The following is an 18,208-nucleotide window of genomic DNA, read 5'->3' as shown; positions in this document are numbered from 1 at the left end:
CCCTGATGGCAGACGCTGACCCTTCCCTGGTGGCAGACGCCGACCCTTCCCTGGTGGCAGATGCTGACCCTTCCCTGGTGGCAGACACCGACCCTTCCCTGATGGCAGATGCCGACCCTTCCCTGGTCGTAGATGCTGACCCTTCCCTGGTGGCAGATGCCGACCCTTCCCTGGTGGCAGATGCCGACCCTTCCCTGGTGGCAGACGCTGACCCTTCCCTGGTGGCAGATGCTGACCCTTCCCTGGTCGTAGATGCTGACTCTTCCCTGGTGGCAGACGCCGACCCTTCCCTGGTGGCAGATGCTGACCCTTCCCTGGTCGTAGATGCTGACTCTTCCCTGGTGGCAGATGCCGACCCTTCCCTGGTGGCAGACGCTGACCCTTCCCTGGTCTTACATGCCGACCCTTCCCTGGTGGCAGATGCTGACCCTCCCGCCATCAGGGCGTCACCCAGGCCCTGACGTTTGGGGTTTCTGTCTCCTTCAGGAAATTGCCGCTGCGGCCCAGCCTGCTCAGCCAGTGGGAGGGGCTGGCGACAAAGGTAAAGCCAAGGCCAAGACTCAGAAACTGAACCAGCCACCAGCAGGCACCCCTGCTCCCCCAGAACACCACCAGGTAGGGTGCCTGGTTCTTGGAAGCCTCCCAGTCCTGCCCTTTGTCCCACCACCTGCTCTTTCAAACCCCATTCTCTCTAAAGTTTATCCTTCATTCACTCATTCGGTGATTCTCTTTTGGGGGCCATGGATACAGCCACAAAGGAGACCTGGCTCCTGCCATCATGGCTCACATTCTACTACAGAGGGAAAGACAAAAAGCAAAGTCAGGCATGGGGAGAGCCACGGAGAATGCAGGGGGAGGGTGGAGGGTGCTGAAAGTGGGTGCTGGGAGCACGTCGCCAGGCAAGGCCCCCCCAAGGAGGTGCAGGTGGAGCAGAGATCTGAAAGAGTGAGGGCCAAGCCATGCCACTCTCTGAGAACATGTCCCAGGCAATAGCAGCAGATGCAAAGGCCCTGCGGCAGAGTGTGGTGGGCCCATTTAGGGAACAATAAGAAAGCCAGTGCCCCCAGGAGCAAGTGAGGAGAAGAGGGTCACAGGGGGGGCTCTTGGAGGCTGTGGCTCGTGGGTCAGAGGGCTTCAGAAGGTTCTGAGCAGGGAAGGGACACAACTGTTCTAGCCGTCGTGACAGCTGTTGGCTGGAGCAGGGCAAGTGTGGAAACTGGTTGTAAAGATTGGGGCTCGGTTACTTGTTCCAGAAAGCTGAACCCAAGAAGAAGATGGCCGGCCCTGCAGACAAAACAGGTGGAAGTGAGAAGGCCAAGCCGGGGGGTCCAAAGAAACCAGAAGGGAATAACAAGAGTTGCGTGGCCACCACGAAAAATGAGAAGGAGCAACGGGACCGCAAAGCCAGAGCGAGTGAGGTTATGGGGAGGTAGGTGTGAGCCCTGGGCCCCGGGGCATAGGCACCGCCTCCCAGACCACCCCCACCCTGGGGCTGGAGATGGAGAGTCCCAGGCTACTGCCCTTCTTGGTGACCCTTCTTGGGGAAACGGGGCACCTACTCAGGGCGCAGGCTGGGGAGCATCCTGCGTCCCCATTCCTTGCCTGGTTCAGTGCTCCTGGAGCCTCAAGGGCCTCCCAGGAACTCAGAGGGCCCGGTGGTGGAGGGGGGAGAGGCTGGCATGTCCCCAAGTGCTCATCAGCCCCCTCCCACCACTGCCCCCAGCCCTTCAGAGCTGGGCAGAGAGAGCCCCCTTGCAGGGGGATGCCCCCCTTCCTCGCCACCCCACTGCAGAGGGAGGCACAGTAGGACCCCGTGGTGTGGTGTCTGTCTGGAGCGTGGACGCTCTTGCACTGGGCCGGGTCGAGAAGCGAGGATCCTGTTGTGCACGTGCGTGTATGTGCGTGTGTGTGTGTGCGTGTGCATGTGTGTGCGGGTGCAGGGGGGGCGGGGGCAGACCTGAAGCTCATGGGTGCTTTCTTTTCTGGCTTTCCTCCAGCACCCCCCTGAGTGTCCAGGAAGGAATCACCGTGTACTTCCACGCCATCATTCCTAAGGATTGCAACGTGAACCTCAACCCACACCAGGTGTATGTCAGGGGCGGAGAGGAATTTGGGAAGCTCAAATGGCAGAGTAACGTCTGTGAGATGCATTACACCAAGTGAGTGTGCGGAGGGCTTGCAGGGAGTCCCTCGGGGAAACATCCAGAACACCCAGTCTTCGAAATATACCGAGGCGATAATTCTTTTCAAGCTGATGACGTTTTTTACACACTCTTGGAAAATGACCGTTTCAAACAAGAGCTCCCCCCATAACATACTTTGTCCTCTGTCGCCATGGCCCATGGAATGTTGGTTCTGTGTGCAGACTGGTCCGTGAAGCATCCTCCTGCTCAGGAGTGAGGTGTAGCTTCGAGTCTGTGCTCCATGCAGTTTGAGGAGAGCTAAAATGTTCAAAATAGAATTTTTTTCTTTTCTTTTCTTTCTTTTTCTTTTTTTTTGATGTGACCGGTGTCCTGTTTATTCAGAGACCTGCATGAGAATGGGTACCTCGTGGAAGGCCATACCGTCCTTTCCAGGCAGCACGTGGATAAACCCATCCCCTACAAGTACGTCATCGTGGACAGCGACGGCTGCTGCGAGTACGAGTTTATCTACAAACAAAAGCAGAAGCACGGCGACCACGTCAACCGTTGCCTGGTCGTGAGGTCCGAGCTTCTGGCCTTGGGAGGTGAGTCGGGGCAGGGCCTCGGGGCCGAGCTCAGGACTGCGGGCGCCAGGCCTCCCAGAGTGGCCTTCCTCTGCAGAGCAGGGCCCCTCGGTGGGTCCTCCTCACCGGCGTGGCCCCGGACCCCCGCCGCCGGCTCTGCGTTGAGGAAACCCGAGTTTGGAAGCCGGAAAGTTGATCAGTGTAACAGAACCACTCATTTCCAAGGGGAAACCAGGAAAAGGATTTTTGCTAAAGGGGGAGATGGTGAAGCCGCTGGGGGTGAGGAGCTGGGCAGGGGAGGGGGCTGCAGGGGGCTGGCAGGAAGATGAGGCCAGAGCCACGGGCACCCACCCCCTGCCCCGGAGACCAGCCACGGGCACCCACCCCCTGCCCCGGAGACCACGAGTCAGACCCGTACCCACACCCGCACCCCTGCTGCTTGGCGTCCGCGCCGCCCTCCACGCTCTTCTCCTTTCTCCTGTTTATGTCTAATTGCTTCCTTTTCTTGTCTTCTCTGTTGTCTCTTTGCTCTATTTTCCACTTGTTACATGCAGCGTGTGTGTGTGTGTGGGGGGGTGCATGTGTGGTGTGCGGGCTGTAGGACCGTGTAGTGTGGCTGTGGGGTATGTGTAGCATGTTTGGCAGGTGTGGCGTTGTGCGGCGTGTAGGAGTATGTGGGACATGAGAGCGTGGGGGTGTGTGTGTGGTGAGTGTGGGCATGTAGGAGCGATGGGGGTGACGTGTGTGGTGTGTGTATGGCGTGCGGGTGATGTGTGTGGCCTGTATGAATGTATGGTGCGTGTGAGTGTGGCGTGTGTGTTCTATGTAGCCACGATCGCCGCGGCTCCTGCTTTGGGAACTCACGCGGACCTTGTCTGTGGCCTGGCGCCCAGTCGATGGTAGGTGTCCCCATGTGCTGAGCAAGGCCAGCAGCGTGCGGGGCCGCTCGGATCTCTGCACGTCCCGTACGTGAAGCCTATTTGATCAAAAGGCCTTTCTGGAAGGGTTGGAGCGTCAGCTCCAGAGAGGAGAGCCTCCGTCCCTCCGTAACCGGGTGCTCCTCCCTGTAGGGCAGCCGTGAGCACCCTGGGGCTTCAGATGCCGCCCCGCCGGGGTGACCGTCAGGGCCTTGGGGAGCCAGTGCCCGAGCCAGGTGGGCGGGATGGGGCTGAGGCCCGGTGACCATGGGAGGCCCTTCGCTGGCTTCCTGCGGGCCGGGAGGTCATGGCTGGAGCACAGGTGCGGGGTGCCCTGGCGGCTGACATCCTGGTGGACCGCTTGGGAAGGCATCTGGAAGGTGCCAGAACCCGGGAGAGGTTTGTGTTCTGCTCCCTATCGCGCAGCAGTGGCTCATCATAGAGGGACTTGAACAAATGCAGGTTTCCTTATTCCCAGCGCAGGTGAGGGGAGAGGTGGCTGTGCCCTTCCTCTCTGTGAGCGTCCCCGCCAGGGTGGGGCCCCCGGTGCAGCCCCGCGCCCCCAGAGACCCCGACAGCGGAGCGCTTGCTGGTGCTGGGCGGAGGGGGGCCTGCCATCACACCCCCACCTCTGCTGCCCCGCCTCCGCCCTCCCTGTTCCCTGGGCTTTCGTTGCTTGGTTTTGTTTCGTGGTTTCTCACGCTGTCCGACCGTCCTTGGTGGAGGCACTTCACCCGCCAGCACTCATCCCAGTTGCTGCTGGGAGACTGACTTTTGTCACCTTGACCTGTCTTCTCTATTCACATTTTCATGCCCGTTTTGGGGTATTTTTTCCTAACCTTCAAGATTTTCTTTCTCTTTTCTCTAGTGGGTTGGAAATGTCAACGTTTCATCTCCTTTCTTTTGGTAGATTCTGAGAGACCCAAGACATCTGATGCAACACCCCCACCCCCACCCCAACCCCCGCAATCCCGGGGTCGACGGTGTCCCCTGCTCGGGAGCCTGGGGACACTCCCTCCTCCTCTGTGATGTGGGCCCGGCCAGGCCAGCAGCTCACCGGGGCCTCTGGAGGCAGGTCACAGGGGGCAGGAAAAGCAGTGACTCCAAACAGTAATTTCGGGTCCTCGCGGGGCCTACAGGGCTGGGTGAGCGGGCACCTCCGTGCCTGCAGCGAGATGAGCAGAGCACCTGCTCTTCCGGAGACCTGTGCGTTCTGAACTTTGTGGCTGATTCTGTGTGTTTGTGTCGCCTCTGGCATCTTAGTGACCGCTTGGTCTTGTCATTCTGTGCAGCTGGCTTTGCTGGGTCTCCTAGCTCCAGTCTAGGAGCAGTCACGTTCTCAGCCCTTGCGCTGCATCAAGGGCTCTGTCTTGTGTGTCGTGGGGTCCACACTGTCCTTAATGGAGGAGGCGTCACAGTTCCCAGTACAGAGGACACCAAGCACTGGCACCCAGTGACCTACAGCATGGTGCTCGGGCGCTAGCCAGGGCAGTTTGGGGAGAGAATCCTTAACCTCTGCGCCATCGTTCTCTAAGGAACCCGTGTACCAACCGCACTGAGCCATCGGTTCAATCAAGACACGTTTGGAGTATTTCCAGGCCAGCTGAATCATGTGACCTTGGGTCCCCCTCTATCACCGTGGGGCAACAAGGGTCCGTGTCCTAAACACAGCTGTGCTCACTCACGGGGCGGCTCGGGTGGCTCCTCCACCGCGGGGACCATTCCTTCCACTCCTCTGCCGGCGCCAGCGTGTGGGTCACCTCCCGGGTGGGGTCCCGGGGCGCGCTTGGGCGGCCTACAGTGTGGTGCTGTCCTGTCCTCGCTCCTAGACTGGCACCAGTATGACGACATGGTGCGCATGGAGTCCCCGGGGAAGCTGCAGAAGCTCATGAGCTCCGTCACCGACAGCATAAGGAAGGACTTGGTGAAGGGGAAGCAGGTGGCCGCCACCCTCATGCTGGACAACATCTTCAGCCTCCTGCAGGACTGGGGCGCCATCAACCTCAGGAGCTTCCTCGTGCAGTTCCAGCAGTTCTTCTCTGTGGTCAGGGTGCCCATGATCTACGAGGGCCAAGCGCAGCCCTGGCTCTCGCTGAAGTACGACGAGAAGGAGGTACTGGCTTCAGGGGCGCGGCAGCTCCCCCAACCTGGACACCACCCCACTTCCTACCGGACACCCCCCTGGAGCCGGAGCCGGTGGCAGTGGCGGGACTGCCTGGGATCCTCCTCCTCCCGGGTTTCTTCCTTCTAGCCCCTCCTCCTACCCCTCCCCTGCTCCCCCTTCACCCCCCCCCCCCGTCCCACCTCCCCTGCCCCCCCGGCCCCGCCCCCTCCCCTGACTCCACCCCTAGTCTCACCTCTCCTGGCTGCCCCTGCTCCCTCCTGCTCCTGCCCCCTCCCCTGGCACCCCCTGCTCCCGCCTCCTGACCTGCTCCACCTCCTCCCCTGGCCCCGCCCCCCTCCCCTGCTCCCACCTCCTCCCCTGGTCCCACCCCTAGTCTCACCTCACCTGGCCCCACCCTGGCCCCCCACACACACAGACCCCCTCCCACACCGAGTCTCTGGTAATATAGGGAGAATGGGACCCTCCTTTATCGCCCCTCTCCCACATGGTGGGATGGCTCTGGCAGTTTTGAGAAGAACCTGGGGCCATTTCTGAGTTGGCAGTTGGACCCTTGCAGGCGTCGAGGGCCCGTCCATCGTGCAGGGCTTCTGGACTGCACCATTGATGGTGGCCCCCAACAAAGGCCCCGGGGCAGCTGGGGAGGCAGGGCAGTGGGGTGGCCCCTCCATGGAGCTGGCTCTGCCCCTTGGGGCCTTGGGCCCCCTCAGGCTGTTGTGACCCTGAGGACAAAGACGGGCCGGCCGTGCAGGCACCTCTGATGGCTTCAGCTCCACGGTTCTGTCTTCTCTTCTGGGATCAGGTGAAGAAACACCTGTGGGAGTATTTGAAAAATCAAGCAGCGCCACTTCTGGAAAGTAGTGTGGACCCTCTGCCTGAGGACCACCCAGTGAAGAGTCCGTTGAGAATGGGCCTGATTGTCCTTTTTGCTGTGGAAAAATTTAACATTCCCTTATCAGACAGTGACCTGAGCATGCTCTGTACCCTTCTCTGCTCGAACGTCAGGTCACCAGGTGATCTTCACAGTGACCTAAGTGACATCTTTGAAACATATCAGAGGTATGTATTGTGTGTGTGTCAAATGATTTTATAATGATTTTTAAAAAGATTTATTTATTTATTCATGAGAGACACAGAGAGAGAGAGAGAGAGAGAGAGAGAGAGAGGCAGAGACCCAGGCAGAGGGAGAAGCAGGCTCCCTTGGGGGAGGTCGCTGTGGGCCTCGATCTCAGGACCCCGGGGTCACGCCCCGAGCCAAAGGCAGACAGGTGCTCAACCACTGAACCACCCAGGCGTCCCCACACTACATTTTTTAAGAGAGAACGACGGGTGGCAGATGTACAAAGCTTGCTGTTTCGAGTGTCTTGAAGAGCTGGCAAGCGGTAGCACCTTGCGATTGTAGGGAGAATGCCGGATGTTGTCTGCAGGCTTCTCCCTGCACTGGCAAAGTGGCTTTCTATCCGGGTTTACTGTTGCCAGACGGTCTGGGCTCATGGATCACACAGGACCCCTGAACCTCAGCTGTCGAGGAGGGATATTTGCCGTGGGGCTTCAGGGAGGGACTGGCCAAGGCCCGGGGCTTCGTGGGGTGCCCAGGGCGCCCCGAGGTCCATCGCCCCGGTGCAACCATATTTCTCCTGGGGCTGGTTGCTCTTTTCGAGTGCTCCTGAGTGTGAGGAGCCATCAGACCCTGGGCAAGATGCTGGCCGCCCCAGCTCACCGCCACTCTCCGTTCCCCCCACAGCTGGCAAGAGGCCTTGGTTAACCTGTGCCAAAAATGCATGGAGCAAACAGTTGACCTCTGGGTGCTCACCCTGCCCCTCCTGCACTACTGCATGGAGCTGTTCCTGCAAGGAAAGGACTGCAGGATGCAGCCTGAGGACACCTGGGCAGCCCTGGAAGGAATCTCCTTCTCAGAGTTTCGGGAAAAAAGGCCAGATCAGTAAGTTGCAGAGCTGCACTTCCATCTGTACATCTTAGAATAACAACTGTGCTTCTAGGACCTCCATGGGGCTCCCTGGGTGCACATGCCCCCACTTCTCGCGACGCTTCTTTTAAAACTACTCCTTTAATAAATTTTAAACATACAGGAAATGTAAAGAAGAATATTAAAAAAAAATGGCTTGCATTCCCAGAGATAATCACTATTGTTCACACTTTGGCGGGCACATTTCCGGGGTTTTTGTCCAAACGCATGTTGGTGGGCACGTTAGGTGCTCAACGATAGTGACAAATGATTGGCCATTTATTCTGTTCTCCAACAGGCTTTTTTTTCCACTTCATAGTATTCTGTGAGCAACTCCTCCTTGGTAAACGCCCAGCTACGTTGTTATAATGACCGCTCACCCATTAGAATTAATTTTTACGTAAGCAGGGACTGGGCATGTGGATTAGTTCTTATTTTTTCAGTCTGACTTGGTAAGCATGCATGCTTTGACGAGCATCCTTATTCTCTCCCTGCCCAATCTTTTCCTCAAGATAAATCCCTGAAAGCGGGGCTGCTGGTCCAAGGCTCAGCGCATTGTACATGCAAATCTCGAGGTGGTGAAATACCAGTCTCGAGGTGAGCAAAGCTTTCTTACAGAAGACAGAGAGCACGGTCTACCAACGAAAAGTGGTAAATTGAACTTAAGTACAAAAAAATCAAAACTAAAAAATACAGAAAGATGAACACTTGTGCTCCTTTGCAAGCACAGAGCCCCCCCCCCCGCCCCCGCCCCCGCCCACCCACCTTGTCTTGTGTCAGAGAAAGAAAGGATTCCAAGTCTCACCTGCTCCCACCCATCCACCAACCCAGGACGCTCCTGCCTGCGGGTTTTTAGGGATTAAGATGGCTAGATTAAGTTATTGCTTCTTCACTATTATAGGAACCTTTTGACGTTAAAGCCCAGTTAAGATGATATAATTGCATTATTTTAAGTGGTGTCCAAACTCTTTTTTTTTTTTTTTGAATAATAGCCCTTGGCTAACATCTTTCTTTTTTCTTTTTTTTTTTAATTGGAGTTCAGTTTGCCAACATATAGCATAACACCCAGTGCTCATCCCGTCAAGTGCCCCCCTCAGTGCCCAGTCACCCCAACCGCCTGCCCACCTCCCCTTCCACTACCCCTTGTTGGTTTCCCAGAGTTAGGAGTCTCTCATGTTCTGTCTCCCTCACTGATATTTTCACTCATTTTTTCTCCTTTCCCTTTTATTCCCTTTCACTATTGTTTATATTCCCCAAATGAATGAGACCATATAATGTTTGTCCTTCTCCAACTGACTTATTTCACTCAGCATAATACCCTCCAGTTCCATCCACGTCGAAGCACACCATGGGTATTTGTCATTTCTAACGGCTGAGGAATATCCCACTGTACACATAGACCACAACTTCTTCATCCATCATCTGTCGATGGACACCGAGGCTCCTCCCACAGTGTGTCTATTGTGGACATTGCTGCTATAAACATCAGGGTGCAGGTGTCCTGCCGTTTCACTGCATCTGTATCTTTGGGGTAAATCCCCAGCAAGGCAATTGCTGGGTCGTAGGGCAGATCTATTTTTAACTCTTTGAGGAACCTCCACACAGTTTTCCAGAGTGGCTGCGCCAGTTCACATTCCCACCAACAGTGCAGGAGTGTTCCCCTTTCTCCACATTCTCTCCAACATTTGCTATTTCCTGCCTTGTTAATTTTCACCATTCTCCCTGGTGTGAGGTGGGATCTCATTGTGGTTTTGATTTGTATTTCCCTGATGGCCAGTGACGCGGAGCATTTTCTCATGTGTTTGTTGGCCAAGGTCTTCCTCTGTGAAATGTCTGTTCATGTCTTTTGCCCATTTCATGATTGGACTGTTTGTTTCTTTGCCGTTGAGTTTAATAAGTTCTTTATAGATCCTGGATACTAGCCCTTGATCTGATAGGTCATTTTCAAATATCTTCTCCCATTCTGTAGGTGTCCAAACTTTCTAGTAGAAATTTAGTTGTTAATAGTGGAGGATGGAAAACACCAGCCTTGGTCTTTAAAATCTTGTCTTTCAGGCAAAAGTGGCCTTTACTGTGTTGTGAGCCTTTATCCACACTTAAAGGCTTAGAGCCTTCTAAGCCCTTGTGACATTCTTTTTTTTTTTTTTTTAAGTTTATTTATTTATTTATTTATTTGAGAGAAAGACAGAGAAGATGAGTGAGGAGGAGGGGCAGAGGGAGAGGGAGAAACAGACTTTTCACTGAGCTGGGAGCTAGACTTGGGAACTCGATCCCAGGACCCCTGAGATCATGATTTGAGCCTAAGGCAGGCACTTAACCCACTGAACCACATAGGCGCCCACCCCTGTGACTTCTGTGGCACCTTGGTTTATTTATTTTCTATTTCTTCTGGGGTCTCCAGTACGATGTCACAGAATCAGCATAATCTAAATACCTTTGCTGGGCTCACGTGGACCGTTTGATCTGGAGCATTCACTTAATTCACTCATCAAAATGCTTAATTCATAAATCATTGAGGCCATGATGGAAAGTTAATGATGGAACCACCGTGTAAGGCAGCGATCCCTCTTGTGGATGTGTATCCCAAGGAAATGAAATCAGTATCTTGGAGCCATATGGCAGTCACCTGTTCACTGCAGCATTATTCACAATAGCCAAGACACGGAAACAACCCAAGTACCTATTGACCGGTGAATGGATTGCAAAGATGTGAGGTACACACACGCGTGCGCACACACACACAGGGGAACATGATATGTGTGATTTCACTTGTGTGGAATCTAAAAACGTCAAACTCATAGAAACAGAGTAGCATGGAGGCTGCTGGCAGCGAGGGGATGGGGGGACATCGGGAGATGTTGGTCAGAGTACAAATTTCCAGCTGGAAGAGGAGTAAGTTTTGAGGCCTATTGCGCAGCATGGTGACATAGTTATCCTGGATGACGTGCTTCCAAGTAGCGGAGAGAGGAGATCTTCAGTGTTGTCAGCACGGAAGAGGAATGCTGGTTACGTGACATGGTGCAGTGCTAGCTAATGCTTCGGTGAAGTGTATCAAGTCAGCACATCCTCGTCCATGTTAAGCGTCCACAACGTTTGGCGTCCGTTATACCTCCATGAAGCCAGAAAAAGTGCTTAATTCTTAGTGCAGGTTTTTGCTGTGGGCAAATATCCACATCATGTAATTTGCCCTTTTTATCGTTTTTGGCGTAGAGTTCAGTGGCACCCGGTACACTCATGTTGTTGTGCCGCCACCTTCCCTCCCCAGAGGCGTTCCCATGTTCCCAGACTGAAACTCTATTCCTACGAAGTCACATTTCTGTCTCCCCGTCCCCCCACCCCCTGGTAAGCACCATCCTACTTTCTGCCCCAAGAATCTGTGCATGCTAAGGACCTCATGTAAGTGGAGTCAGGGGGGGGTCCTCTTGCAACCGCTGGTTTCACTCCACATCGCATCCTCAAGTTTCATCCGTTTTGGTGAATTCTTACTATGTTATTGTTTGCTTTGGGTTTGATTCACTGCCTGGCATTGCAATTATCTTTAAAGTTTGAACTTGACAGGTCTCTTGGAACATGACTGTACTTACCCTGACTCCATCTGTGTTTGCTGATCCCAGCGCTGCTCTTCTTTCCCTGTTTTTGCTTACATAGGACACATCTGGTTAAGCTCATGAGCAAGTATATCCATCTGCTGAACGTAGACACGTACCTGTTCCGGTCCTGGTTCAGTCTGGTGCCTCTGAGCAACTTGCTTGACTATATGGAGAACTTCGTGGAGTATCAGAGTCACATCCCTGCTTGCATCCTGGACTGCCTTCAAGGGACTTGGTACCGGCTTCAACACCATACAAAACTCTCCAAGAGACATCAGGAGGTCTGTTGTCTGATGTTCAGAACAGGCTGTCCTTGCTTCAGCAAATGCAGATCAGAAACTAGACTTTCAGGGCCTGGGATTCCTTTTTTTCTGAGATCTTGGCAGAGGGAAGCACTTAGAAGCCAGAAAAGAGGGCAGGACTGCTGTTTCTTATGGCTACGGGGTTGCTTGTTTGTCATTACGCTGGGCAGTAGAGTTCTGGCCTCTGGACGGTCAGGCCATGTGTGTGCACGAGTGTGCGTGTGTGCACGAGTGTGCGTGTATGCGTGTGTGCGTGTAGTGGGGGGGGCGGTCCACCCAGCTGCACACTCTCTCATTGCATGGAGGTGCAGGGATCAGGTATAATGTTTAAAAAGATGTAAGCTTGGTTCTTGAGCACATAAAACTCATTTGTAGGAAGAAGAGAATCCTTCGTTTTGCCTTATTTAGATTTTTTTTCTTTTCAATTCTGTTTTCACAAAGATGGTGGCGCTGTGATTAACTCTTTCCTATCTTTTTTCTTCACTGCCCCAGAACATTGGGAAGATATTAACGAGGCTGTTGGACCTCCTGAATATTTATCAGGACAAGTAAGTAGAAAAGTGAAACACCGTCTCGGTGTTACACGATTACTCTCTGACTGAGTGACAGTGTCCCGTGTTTGCTATTGAAATCAGAAGGTCTTCGATATATATCCCACCTCCTTTTTGAGCTATTAACATCCTGGTTTGGTTGGGTTTGGTCTTAAGGGGAAAATAATAGGTATCAGCTGCTGAGATTTGGGTTATTTCCACTGGGTGTTTTATCCTGTATGCATTTTTTTTCCATTTATATATATTTTTTAAACGATCACCATATTGCCTCTTCATACTTGTGTTCTGCATTCCTCTGATGTTGGTCTTTGTATGTTTTTTGCAAGCCAGGCTGGTTGGAAGTAAAAAATCAAATGTGACTTCACATAGTTTTTTCTTTTTTTAATATTTTATTTATTTATTCTTGAGAGACACAGAGAGAGGGGGGCAGAGATGGAGGCAGAGGGAGAAGCAGGCTCCATGCAGGGAGCACCACATGGGACTCGATCCTGGGTCTCCAGGATCACGCCCTGGGCTGAAGGCAGCACTAAACTGCTGAGCCACCCAGGCTACCCTGACTTTACATAGTTATTTGAAAGCGTTTGCTCCTACAGATTTGTATGACCTCTGGCAGCCTGAAGGGACATGGTATAGAATGCAGAACAGAAACGCGCAGGTGCCCGATAGGTGTTTTCTGAGATTCTCAGAGCACTGCTGCTATCCCCTCACCTGAATTCTTAAGGTGTTCAGGATGGAGGTGGGGTGTTAGATCTCTGTTAATGTCAAGCCCCCGTGGGTCACAGAAGCACCCCCACGGTGCCTTTCCCACGTCACCTGCCGCACCTCCCGCCGGTCAGCGCCCATCACTTCTGGCCTTGTGCCAGCCAGGGAACATGAGACCTGGTCCCCACAGGGCTGGGAGAGACTCCACACACAGTGCCCATTCTACCACTTTTCCCCATCCCTCCCTCCTTCCCTCCCTGTCTCCCCGCCCCCGATCTTTCTGAATTTTTTTCAAATTTATGCAGTGTCTTAATCTTCAGTAATAAACATCCCTAGCCCTTTTTTTTTTAATTTTAAAAAAGATTTTATTTATTTATTAGTGAAAGACACAAAGGAGAGAGAGAGGCAGAGACACAGGCAGAGGGAGAAGCAGGCTCCATGCAGGGAGCCTGATGTGGGATTCGATCCCAGGTCTCCAGGATCAGGCTCTGGGCTGAAGGCAGGCGCTAAACCGCTGAGCCACCCAGGGATTCCCTTTTTTTTTTTTTAACTAGGGATTAGTTTCACTTGATTTTATTAAAACAGTTCAGACCATGGAGGCAAACCAAAAGGACTTTGTTTCCATTTTATGTCGGTTGTAAGTTCCCGATGTTAACCTATAGGGGGTCAAAACATGCCTTCCTTGCTGGTATTTTGAAAGGAAGGAACGTGTCGTGGATAATGGGTACTGTTCTCTCATTTCTCCTAAATTACTTCAATGAGGGATCCCTGGGTGGCGCAGCGGTTTGGCGCCTGCCTTTGGCCCAGGGCGCGATCCTGGAGACCCGGGATCGAATCCCACGTCGGGCTCCCGGTGCATGGAGCCTGCTTCTCCCTCTGCCTGTGTCTCTGCCTCTCTCTCTCTCTCTGTGTGACTATCATAAAATAAATAAATAAATAAATAAATAAATAAATAAATTACTTCAATGATTTCTCTTATCTCTTTGCGGGGTAGGATTCTTGAGGAGCCCTTGATACAGTCCTACTTGACTGTGTGCCAGAAACTTCACGAAACTATCTGCAGCATCACAAAAGACGAAAGACTTTATGAGCTGCTTGCCTTATCTGCTGAGATTGTTTGCAGAATTATTACACTTCAGCCTCTAGTGGTAAGTGGAACACACACGCACACCACGTCACACCCACGATACGTATGGAATTTCAAGTGATTCACAACAGAGATTGGCCAGTTCTAGGATGGTTAGAGGGACACGGAGTGGCTGATTCTGTCCTCAGAAATTTTGGGGCACCTGCCCCCTTGCTAGGTTCTGTTCTGTTCTGTGCATTGAGGATGGTTTGGGGTCAGAGCCTGCACCTTTGCCATCCTAGGGCTTCCGTTTGAGGCAGAGGGGCAGTGTGGGGGTCAGGGTACAGAACATCCACTGAATGGGTTAATCAAAGAGCAGTGCGGGTGGCTGGGAAGTCAGGCAAGGTATCCTAAAATGTGTGCCCCAAGTGCATGTCATGCGCGGTTGTTCCCACTTGACCTCATTTCCTGCATGCCATTCCTTAGATACGGCAGCAAAGTCCGCACCTCCCAAGTCCACACCTCTGTACCTTCCACGCAGGTGCACGCCCTCTCGAAGCAAGCCGTAGGGAGGCCCCAGTGCCCTATGCCCGCCCCCTCAACCCCCTCCACATGCCTCCCAGGGGGAACCGCCACCCAGACGCCTCAAGATTTTATATTTAGACTGACCAGTTTTTGGTTACACGTATTACGATTAAGAATCGGGACGTTCATGATAGGAAAGAATTCAGTATATATTTTATTTTTATTCCTTTTACTTTTTCTTTTTAAAATACCAAAGACACATTTTAAAATAACTCTTATTGGTGAGGCGATTGCTTTTTCCTGAAGCAGGTGTCATCTAAACCATTGCAGGCACATGCCCACTTCCAGATAAACTGTATTTTAGGAAATTTGTCGGTTTTCTAGGGCATATTTTCCTGCAGAAAAGTCTTCAATGTGGGTTGGAACCCCAGAGCAGTGTAACTTACATCATGGTAAAAATACTCTGCCCGTGTCATGAAAACAAAAAAGGTTTGCCGATCTAAAATTCAACAAAAGTGCATGATGCGTGTTCATACAGCTTCTGATTGGGTCCTGATGTTGAGGGTTAGCTGAATTGACGGGACACCTGATGACACCTGATGGAGAGAAGCAGGGAGCACACACGTGAGGCTTCCCGCCTAGATGGAGCTGCTCACGGACTGCCCGTCTCTGCCTTCCCTGTGCCGAGTGCAGGAGGTGCCGGGATGGGAAAGGCAAGGGCCCTCCTTGCAGCAGGGTCTCTGGGGGGCTGCCCAGGGGACACGCACCTGCAGCGCAGGGCACAGGTGGTAGGCTGGAGAGTCGCCGTGGTGCCCTGGGAACCGATGGCAGGGCTGGTGTGCCTACGGAGTGGGAACTGCCCTCCCCTGGTCAGGGAGGAGGAGCACCACTGTTCCCGAGGGCCAGTAAGGAACGGAGTGTGGCTGGGAAGGGGCCAAGGTCTAGAGCAGGCCAGGTCACAGGGAAAGCACACCATGCTGAAGCTTCGGGATCGTTCTAGAGGGATTCGTGCCATTCGGAGATGTTAGGCAAGTGCTAGGATGTCCAGTAGTCAGCTGAGAACTGCTGCCACTTCTCGCTGTCCTCTGACCCGGCATGCTGGCTGGGTACACCTGTGTCCACCCCTCCCCACGCATCTGGCGCCCTCCTGTTCCAGGCTGGGTTCCATCCCCTTCGTGTGCTTGAGAACACCTTGTGCTTTCCCTGCTTGGCACCTACTGTGGTTAAGGACTAGCTGCTTGCCTGTCTGTGGACTGTGGCCCGCCCCCTTGAAGCATCAGCTCCCACGGCAGGAAGGGTATCTCCTTGGCCACCAGGCAGGATGAAGGGCACAGGGTGGTCCTCAGGGAGCGTCCCTGGAAGGAGGAGTGGCTGCAGAGCCACCTGTGGGTCCTGACGCACGCCTGACTTGCCGGCCTCTGTTGAAGAAGGACGCACGCTAGCAGAACTGGGAGGACCCTCTCCGTGACCCCAGAGAAAACGGATTTTTCAGACGGGAAAAGGGAGTAGAGGAAGCCTCATGGAAGAAAGCATGGGCCTTGGGTTTACCTCTGGCCCACGGTGGGCCGTCCCCGCAGCCAAGGAGCAGGGGTTTGCATGGCGCACTGGTGGGGCTTCTCTGAGCTGCTGGAGGCTCTGCTGTTGGGCCTCCTTTCCCAGCCATTTGGAGAAGGTGGGCTGGCGTGCTCTACGTGGCGGGCGTGATCTGCTCACTGGTAAGGCAGGGTGCCCCCTCCCCCCTGCTGTCCCTGTGCTAGGGCAGTTCACAGGGGTGGAGTGCTTATCCTCCCCCAACCTTGGCCCCACTTTGCCCGACCTGCCTGCTCTCAGAGCGAACCCACAGAGTCCAGGGAAATCAGGCACCTTGAGATGCAGGCGAGGCCCGGGTCCTGAACGCATTCGTGTGACTCAGAGGTTGCTACTTCTTGGGCTCCTGCCAAGAATCTGGAAGGGAGAACAGTGTCTCCAGAATGGCCTGAGTCGCGGCTTGGGGACCTTAACACACACACCCCTCTCCTGCCACAGCAGGATTCGGCCGAGGGCCTGGGAAAGGAAGCCAGGAGGAATTCTGTGCATGCGGTGTTCCAGGGGACCATCATCAACACCAGAGCTTGGCTGCAGAGCGTTTTTCGGGAGCGTATCTTCAATATCATTGGTGCCAGGGCAGTTCTCACCTTCAGATACACAGATGAAATCAAGGTAAAGCTCTGCTGGGCTGAGATGCTGCCCAGAGGGGTCTGAGCAGGGATGCGACGTGCTGGCCCGGGGCCCATGGTCCACCTGCAGGATTGGAGATGCGGTGCTGGTCACGCTGCCCACAGGCCCCCTCCCCGTGACAGGCCCCATAGGAAGGGTGGGCATGCAGGCCCTGTGGTGAGGCGCCTCCGGGCTGTGTCAGCAAGGAGAGTGGCCGGTAGGGATGGCTGAAAAGGTCAGGAAACTGTGGAGGCGAGAGGTACTTGAAGGGGAGACCGAGCACAAGGCATCTGAAGTCAAAGAAGAGAAAAACAGTCCTCAGAAAGGCTGGGAAGTTTCCAGAAGGAAGCTGGATGAGTAGGCCCGGGGCGGCTGTGGGGTCTGGCCCCCAGGGGTCACCTGGGTGGGAGCGGATGAGCTGCTCAGGCCGGAGGGTTGGGAAGGGTGTGTGCTGTAGGCTGGGGGGGTGCTTTACCTCCGCTGCTATTTTCTTTCTGCGTGCACCGGGATCATGCAGCAGAACGGCTGCGGTGTTCCAGATGCCTGCCCCAAGTGTTTTGGGGCCATGTGGTGGGGTACCTGCAACTTCTCTTGCGGGGGTTCTGCAGAGAAAGCGCTTCTTATAGAGAGAGCAGGAAAGAGATAGTGCAGCCGTTGAGCCTCAACAACGGGGGAGTCCACTCGAAGGATCATGGGTGTCATTGGGCCGTTCTTGCAACTTTATGGGTACGTTCAAAGGTTTTGGAGATAAAGCAAGGGGGAGACATGTTTTCAGAATAAAAACCAGCTACATGGTGGAAGGGCCATCCTGGCTGCCTGGTCCTGTCGGGGCCCTTCCTTTTTGAAGGCTGGGGTGGGTGGCTCTGACTTGCCACTGACACAGCTCACCAGGGACAAAGATGAGGTCAGAACCCAGGTACCCATCCCTCCTGGAACTACTGTTACAGTCTTTCCTTCTTTCTTTTTTTTTTTTTTTTAAATAGAATTCACTGTGGCACTTAGTTGTTGCTGTGGCTGTCACTGACATGTGGGCTTTGCAGGTCTGGAGGCAGCTGATGAAGATAAACTTCCCCGTGGAGTATGGCTGGAAGGAGTCCTTGCTGGAGGACTTGGAAGGGAGAATCAAACAGGTACCAGAAATCGGGGTGTTCCTTTTGGGGAGTGCTTTGATGAAGCCAGACTGTTTGTAACCACCTAGATAGGAACGGTGCGTTTGGATGGACAGTGCTAGTGTGCACAGGGCGTGCGGTCGATGTGACCTTGCATTTTTGATCTAGCCTTACTGGTTTGACCAAAGATGGCATTCCAGCAAAGAAGAAGGGAACGGGGCCTTGCCACCAGGTGAACCCTAGGCATGGGGTGAGGGGGTGAAGCGCCCTCATCTGCAGTAGCTCCAAGTGGCCTGTTGATGACACAAGCCTCACTAAACCCAGCGACACATGGGGGAACAAAAATGTTCGTTTTTGGTTTTTTTTTTTTTAAGATTTTATTTATTTATTTATTTATTTATTTATTTATTTTAAATTTTTATTTATTTATGATAGTCACAGAGAGAGAAAGAGAG

The 18,208-nt window shown here is 53.6% G+C and overlaps 1 protein-coding gene across 5 annotated transcripts in view; it reads left to right on the top strand.

Annotated features, from left to right (window-relative positions):
* Nucleotides 1-18,208, top strand: part of RNF213 (ring finger protein 213) — a 98,333-nt gene that overhangs the window by 19,066 nt on the left and 61,059 nt on the right. For 4 of the 5 annotated variants that reach the window (XR_005364131.1, XM_038546364.1, XM_038546362.1 and 1 more), the window contains 12 exons: nucleotides 487-615; nucleotides 1,254-1,429; nucleotides 1,998-2,159; nucleotides 2,526-2,728; nucleotides 5,454-5,737; nucleotides 6,549-6,805; nucleotides 7,491-7,688; nucleotides 11,361-11,583; nucleotides 12,097-12,152; nucleotides 13,852-14,005; nucleotides 16,474-16,647; nucleotides 17,685-17,774. Coding sequence is in view for 4 of the 5 variants with exons in the window: in XM_038546364.1 (XP_038402292.1) it covers nucleotides 487-615; nucleotides 1,254-1,429; nucleotides 1,998-2,159; nucleotides 2,526-2,728; nucleotides 5,454-5,737; nucleotides 6,549-6,805; nucleotides 7,491-7,688; nucleotides 11,361-11,583; nucleotides 12,097-12,152; nucleotides 13,852-14,005; nucleotides 16,474-16,647; nucleotides 17,685-17,774 (2,106 nt within the window). In the remaining variant the exon portion in view is untranslated. The remainder of the gene's footprint in view (nucleotides 1-486; nucleotides 616-1,253; nucleotides 1,430-1,997; nucleotides 2,160-2,525; nucleotides 2,729-5,453; nucleotides 5,738-6,548; nucleotides 6,806-7,490; nucleotides 7,689-11,360; nucleotides 11,584-12,096; nucleotides 12,153-13,851; nucleotides 14,006-16,473; nucleotides 16,648-17,684; nucleotides 17,775-18,208) is intronic. The other variant, XM_038546363.1, reaches the window with a different exon arrangement.

The sequence above is a fragment of the Canis lupus genome, chromosome 9 (assembly GCF_011100685.1).
Source record: "Canis lupus familiaris isolate Mischka breed German Shepherd chromosome 9, alternate assembly UU_Cfam_GSD_1.0, whole genome shotgun sequence".
Taxonomy (NCBI): domain Eukaryota; kingdom Metazoa; phylum Chordata; class Mammalia; order Carnivora; family Canidae; genus Canis; species Canis lupus.
Note: the sequence above shows the minus strand (reverse complement) of the source record. Positions and strands in the feature narration are given on the sequence as shown.